The sequence below is a fragment of the Alosa sapidissima genome, chromosome 18, assembly GCF_018492685.1.
Source record: "Alosa sapidissima isolate fAloSap1 chromosome 18, fAloSap1.pri, whole genome shotgun sequence".
In the NCBI taxonomy this organism is placed as follows: Eukaryota; Metazoa; Chordata; class Actinopteri; order Clupeiformes; family Clupeidae; genus Alosa; species Alosa sapidissima.
This window is the reverse complement of record NC_055974.1, coordinates 31,133,658-31,141,157: the sequence shown is the minus strand read 5'-3', so window position 1 is coordinate 31,141,157 and position 7,500 is coordinate 31,133,658. Positions and strand designations below refer to the sequence as shown.

Here is a 7,500-nt window from a genome sequence, read left to right as displayed (position 1 = left end):
GCTGATCCTAGACTTACCACCTGACTAGAACTGACTCTCGATTGTTTAAAAACAGCACTCAATGATGCAATTATTCTTATTGTACTCTACCTGTTAAAATTGTCCTAGAATTGTTGAGAGAATTGCTTTAAAAAGCTTGAACTGTTTACCATGTTGTCGCTTTGGCTAAAATGCGTCAGCCAAATGTAATGCAATGTAATAATGCGTCAGCCAAATGTAATGTAATGTAATATAATGTATTAATATAACGAGCTAATGTACACTGTGTGTTTTCACTACAGCTGCTGTAGATGAGTCCGATGCTGAACCTACAGAGACATCAGAGGAAGGTGTGTGTGTGTGTTTGTGTGTGTGTGTGTTATATTGTTATGTATATTATATATATATATATATATATATATATATATATATATGTAAGCGATAATGGAGGACAAGGTTGTAATACGGCCCGACACGCAGCTCGTAAGTGCAATCGCTAAAACTGTCTTGTTTGTAGAACTACTTTTTTCCAAAACATATTAACCAATTTTTCAACTTGCAGGACAAACTGCCGTTACTAGTTCTAAATGGATAGTTGCTATGGCCAAAGGCCAGTCGTTAGTTCCATCTCTTCCGTTGTCAAGCGGGCATATCCCAGGAATCTGATTAACCTTATCTTTGACACATCACTATTTTACTTTACGCTACCTACTGCCATCCATCTAGCTAAAACCACCTATACCACATATACTGTTACTACGTTCTGAACGTCTAGTGTTATAAGGCTTGGATGCAATGTGACAGTTAATTTAAACTTCACGAGTTAGCGAATTAATATACATCTGTGATACGGCCACATATATATGTGTGTGTGTGTGTGTTATATATATCCTGCAGGGCGGTTCTGCAGCTGGGAGTGTGGAACTGTGGTTCTAGTCCTGGGGGTTCTATGTGCTGTTCTCAGTCTAGTAGTGGTCATCCTGATCCTGACCAAGTGCAGTGGTGGACAGAACTCAGGTACATTAGAACACAACACAATTTCCTCTGCATTGGAGTCTAAGTGGTCAGAAACGGATGGTCAGAGGTGTAAAGTTTATAGACATTAAAGGTGTCACCAGTCAAATCACTCATTTAATCGCACAAATGCGTAGCGCTTTGTGCCGCGTTTCCAAAATAAGCTATAAAAAAAATAACGTAAATAAATAGGGAAAACATTTAACTAGACAAACCAATACAAAAAATAAACATGACATTACATAAAATTACGAACATTACATAAAAACAAACAAAAACATGACGCCAGATGGAGCGGCGTGTCTTGCCAGCGTCCCCGTAACCTAGCAACCTACTAACACATCATAATCTAAGTGATGTCATAATGGGATGTGATTGCATCATATCCTCTGGTGAAGTTGTCTTTGTTAATCTAAGTGATGTCATAATGGGATGTGATTGCATCATATCCTCTGGTGAAGTTCTCTTTGTTAATCTAAGTGATGTCATAATGGGATATGATTGCGTCATATCCTCTGGTGAAGTTATCTTGTTCTCTCTGCTTCCTCCATTAGCCTCTGGTCATCAAACATCATCTTCACCTGACCAGGTGAGTTTAAGCAGCGTTACGTCTCTGATGTTACGGATGGGGTCTATCTGTGCATGTGTGGTGTCTGTGTTTGTGGGCGTGACTGTGTGTGTTTGTTTGTGCGTGTGTGTACATGATTTATGCTGCTCTCCGTGTCGTGTATGTGCTCTCACACATCAGAAAACACCCTTTTTATTGTGTGTATGTGTGTTGTGTGTGTGTTTGTGTGTGTTTTTTACATGCAGGACTCTCTGGCCTTTGCAGATGAGTGGTTCTACCAAGAGGAAGAGAAGAGCGGACTACTCACATGTGTCACATACATATCCATCAGATAAATACAGACTACTCACATGTGTCACATACACATCCATCAGATAAATACTGACTACTCACATGTGTTACATATACATCCATCAGATAAATACTGACTACTTACATGTGTTACATCCATCAGATAAATACTGAGTACTCACATGTGCTACATCCATCAGATAAATACTGACTACTCACATGTGCTACATCCATCAGATAAATGCTGACTACTCACATGTGTTACATACACATCCATCAGATAAATACTGACTACTCATATGTGTCACATACACATCCATCAGATAAATACTGACTACTCACACGTGCTACATACACATCCATCAGATAAATACTGACTACTCACATGTGCTACATCCATCAGATAAATTCTGACTACTCACATGTGTTACATACACATCCATCAGATAAATACTGACTACTCACATGTGTTACATACACATCCATCAGATAAATACTGACTACTCACATGTGCTACATCCATCAGATAAATACTGACTACTCACTTGTGTTACATCCATCAGATAAATACTGACTACTCACATGTGTTACATACACATCCATCAGATAAATACTGACTACTCACATGTGCTACATCCATCAGATAAATTCTGACTACTCACATGTGTTACATATACACCCTTACAAAAATTAAAAGTTTGCGGCAGATTTGCAGCAAACTTTGGGTGATTTGTGGGAAACAAATGAGTTCACTAGAAAATATTGCTAGAAGTTTGCCAATGTTGGCCGCTAGAGGCAAACTTCCAGCAAAGTTCTGGCAACAATGAGATGTTTGCCAATAGTGGCAAATGTGTTTGCCAGTGATTTGCCACCACATTTAGCCAATAATGGCAAACTTCCAGTGAACTTCTGGTGACAGACCTAATTTGCATATGTCATTGCTGCAAAATTGCCAAAAGTTATTTGCCAGAAACCTAATTTGCATGTGAAAATATGACCTTGCCGCAAATTTGCGGCAACTGTTTACCAGAAACCTGAAATTTCTGTAAGGGCATCCATCAGATAAATGCTGAATCTAAACATTATTGAATCTAGAACAGCTATACAAGTTGTAATCTTTTAAAACTTAAACTTTAACTAAAACTTAAACTTTAACTTTAAAAATACATTATACGTGTATGGAATTCGTATTTGTGGAATAGTGATTTGAAATACCAGTGTTTTTTATGATACTTTTTTGGGACAGAATTCCAAGCACCTGTGATTGTGTTGTGTTTGTTCATGAGAGCAAGAAAGTCCCTGTTAATTCAAATGTACTTGGCTTCATGATATTACACCTTACATTGTAAACTGTCACCTTCTATGTTCTTCAATTAAATATCAAATTTAAAGCCAGAACTTGAATCACTCAGTTGTTCACATCCAAAATGACATTATTATTTCTCAAATTCAACAATACTACTTTTATTTCTCCCACAAGGAAGAAACAGATTCACAAGCACCAGGCCTTGAACAGGTCAGAGTTAGTCACAGATACAGAACCTGCACCCATGAGTCAACCAGACAGAACCAGAACCCATGAACCAACCAGACAGAACCTGCACCCATGACCCAACCAGACAGAACCTGCACCCATGAGTCAACCAGACACTCTCACATCAGAGTGTCAATTTGGTTTAGCATAACAGATGCTAGTATCTATGAGGTTTAATATAACAGATGCTAGTATCAATGGGGTTTAATATAACAAATGCTAGTACACATGGGGTTTAGTACATCAGATCTTAGTATCCATGGGGTTTCAGTATAACAGATGCTAGTACCCATAGGTTTCAGTATATCAGGTTCTAGTTTCCATGGGGTTAAGTACACACAGGCTTTAGTAACAGATGATGCTAGCCACAGGTTTTAGTATAGCAGATGCTAGATGCTAGTAGTCATGGGGTTTAGTATAGCAGATGCTAGTACATTACATTACATTACATTACATTTGGCTGACGCTTTTTAACCAAAGCGACTAACAACATGGTAAACAGTAAGTTTTAGAACAATTAAATAAAAAAACATTAGAGTACAGTAAGAATAAGTGCGTTGGTGAGTGCTGTTTTTAACAGTTACTTGTCAGTTTAAAACGGCTGGTGAGTGCTAGGATCAGTAAGACTTGTTGTAAGTGTTGCTATGAGAGTAGATGTTCTCTAAAGAGCTGGGTCTTCAGGAGTTTTTTGAAAGTGGAAAAGGATGTCCCTGCCCTTGTAGGAACTGGCAGTGTGTTCCACCAACGAGGAACAACAGATGAGAAAAGTTTGGATTGGCTTGAGCGTACCGGTGGTAGAGCTAGACGTCGTTCGTCAGAGGAGCGCAGCGGTCTGGAGGTAGTGTAAGTCTGTATGAGGGCATTCAAGTAGGTGGGAGCAGAACCGGAGACTACTTTGTAGGCAAGCGTTAGAGACTTGAATTTGATGCGGGCCGCCATAGGTAGCCAGTGTAGCTGGATGAGCAGCGGGGTAACATGTGCCCTTTTGGGTTGGTTGTAGACCAGGCGCGCCGCCGCGTTCTGGATCATCTGAAGTGGTTTCACTGCGCAGGCTGGGAGACCTGTCAGGAGGGCATTGCAGTAGTCGAGTCGTGAGATGACTATTGCCTGAACCAGAAGTTGGGTAGCATCTTGAGTCAAGTAAGTCCTGATTTTCCGTATGTTGTAGAGTGCAAAACGGCATGACCGGGCGACTGAGGCAACATGATCTGAGAAGTTTAGTTGGTTGTCAAGAACAACTCCTAGATTTCTTGCAGTCCTGGTCGGTGAAACAGACAGGGAGTCAAATTTGATGTTGATGTCGTGGTGTATGGTAGGTTTAGCTGGGATGACCAGCAGTTCAGTCTTTGAGAGGTTCAGCTGGAGGTGGTGTGCCTTCATCCATGTAGCTATGTCTGAAAGGCAATCCGAGATCCGTGCTGAAACCAGGGGGTCGTCAGGTGGAAAGGACAGATAGAGCTGTGTGTCGTCTGCATAGCAGTGGTATGAGAAGCCGTGCGAACGGATAATCTGTCCCAAGGAGGTGGTGTAGATAGCAAAGAGGAGGGGGCCCAGCACTGAGCCCTGGGGGACCCCTGTGGTGAGATGGTGAGGTGCGGATAGCTGACCAAGCCATGATACGTTAAACGAGCGTCCTGTGAGGTAGGATTCAAACCAGGAGAGAGCAGAACCGGAGATTCCCATGTCAGCGAGTATAGAGAGAAGGATACGGTGATTAACCGTGTCAAAGGCAGCCGATAAGTCAAGCAGAATGAGTACTGATGACCGAGCGGTCGCCCTGGCTTCTTTTAAGGCTTCTGTTACAGACAGCAGAGCCGTTTCGGTAGAGTGGCCGCTTTTGAACCCAGACTGATTTGGATCCAGAAGGTTGTTCTGTGAAAGGAAGTCAGAGACCTGTTTGGAGACTGCTCGTTCAATGCCTTTGGATAGGAAAGGCAGGAGTGAGACAGGGCGGTAGTTCTCGACTTGAGCACGGTTGAGAGAAGCTTTCTTAAGTAACGGTGTTACCCGGGCCATTTTGAACGCTGTTGGAAATGTGCCGGAGGTTAGCGAGGCATTGATCACATGTGTGATAGCTGGAGCGATGGTCGGGCTGATGGACTGAAGTAGGCTCGTAGGTATAGGGTCCAGCGAGCATGTGGTAGGACGGCTGCATGTCAGGAGTCTGGACACTTCACTCTCGGAGAGAGGCGTGAATGCTGAAAAAGATGTTCCAGCAGTCCCTAGAGGTTGTAGGAGTGCGGTATCTGAGTCAGATGCGTTGAGTGGGCATGTAGAGAATTGACTGCTGATTGCTGCCACTTTGTTTGTAAAAAATGAGGCGAGGGTATCTGCAGTAAGGCTGGATGGAGGAGGAGGCAGCTGAGGGTTGAGTAGCGATTTGAAGGTTGAGAAAAGTTTTCGAGTGTCTGTAGCGCTGTTGATTTTGTCATGGTAGAAAGCAGTTTTAGCAGCAGTGATGCTGGCTGAGAAGGAGGTCAGGAGTGTCTGGTAGTTTTTGAGGTCGTCAGCTAGTTTGGATTTGTACCATTTCCTCTCCGCGGCTCTGAGTTTGGTGCGCTGCGATCGGAGGGTATCATTTAGCCATGGATGAGAATGTTTGGATCGAGCTGGCCTTGTGGTAAGAGGGCACAGCTCGTCTAGACATGAGGTCAGTGTGGAGCAGAGCGAGTCAGTTGCTTCATTAACCTCCAGAGAGGAGAAGGTGTTGAGTGGAGGTAGACCGGAGGCAACCACAGAGGAGAAGTGCGTTGGAGACAGGTTCCGGATGTTGCGGCGGAACGTGACCATCGGCTGAGGAGCCGGAGGCTGTTCTGACAGGCTGACGTTGAACTGGATGAAGAAGTGGTCAGAAAGATGGAGAGGCGTCACCATGAGGGTGTCTGTGCTGCAGTTCCGAGTGAAGATCAAGTCAAGCTCTTTGCCAGCTTTGTGAGTCGGTGGGCTTTGAACCAGTTCGAGGTCAAAGGAGTGGACCAGGGCCAAAAAGTCCGCTGAGCCTGGGGCATCTAAGTGGATGTTCATATCACCGAGAACAAGAAGCGGACAGTCATGCTCAGGGATGGAGGATAGCAGAGTGTCAAGTTCGTCAATAAAGTCGCCTAGTTGGCCTGGAGGGCGGTAGATGACCAGCACGTAGAGTTTTGCTGGGGCGATCACTGTGATGGCATGGAATTTGAATGAGACATATTTGTTTGAAGGCAGTAGAGGGGTGAATTTCCATTTGTTGGAGATCAGCAGGCCCGTCCCGCCCCCTCGTCCAGATAGGCGAGGGGTGTGGGATAGTGTAAGGTTAGTGGAGAGTGCAGCCGGGGTGGCAGTGTTCTCTGGTTTGATCCAAGTCTCAGTGAGAGCAAGGAGTTCCAATGAAAGGTGGTTGGCATAGCCAGCTATGAAGTCAGTTTTGTTGACTGCGGATTGACAGTTCCACAAGCCCATGGAGAAGGAGGTTTCTGTCGGTGAGGACCGTTTAAGTTGCTGGAGGTTAAGGGGATTTCTGCCCCTTTTGGCATGATGCCGTTTTCTGCAATGGCCGGTGATAACAGATATGGTGGAACGGCACATTTTGCCTTTGTCGGTGCCTGTGCTCGGTGAACTTGCACAGGTAAACTTGCTTGTCTTGACCGTGTCCGTCTTACACGAGGCTGGCTGAAACGAGGGCTGCCGCTTATGCTGCCGCTTCAGCAGCAGCCACTATTTTCATTCTGCTAGGAATTGCATGCAGCTGTCCTCCTGTCTCACTAATGATGCATCAGCGTAGACCGCCCTCTGACGTTCGCACAGCTTAGATTGTTCAAAAGGGTGTTAATTACTGTCAACTGAAAGTCCGCTCGCTCACACCGACCGAAACTCACAGTTTCAAGTAGCCTCCTCCCTCAGCTGTTCCCAAACGCCCAGAGTCCAATTCTAACAATTGGAGAGGATTTGGCCAGTAGTAGCCTATGTGTTCTTGCTTTCTCTCTCCCAACTAGTAGCCAAAGGTTTTAGTATAGCAAATGCTAGTAGCCATGGGGTTTTAACATAACTGCAGCAGATACTCAGTGTCCAATTTTGCAAGTTTGAATCTGGTGCAGGCCTGTGCTCAGCGGCACAATACAGACTATACATGAGCAGC

General features: G+C 44.1%; 1 protein-coding gene across 1 annotated transcript in view; it reads left to right on the top strand.

The window, feature by feature from the left end:
* The window catches only part of LOC121689835, a 36,110-nt gene that overhangs the window by 19,722 nt on the left and 8,888 nt on the right, over window positions 1-7,500 (top strand). The window contains exon 5 of the mRNA XM_042070072.1: window positions 1,548-1,582. Coding sequence (XP_041926006.1) covers window positions 1,548-1,582 — 35 coding nt within the window. The remainder of the gene's footprint in view (window positions 1-1,547; window positions 1,583-7,500) is intronic.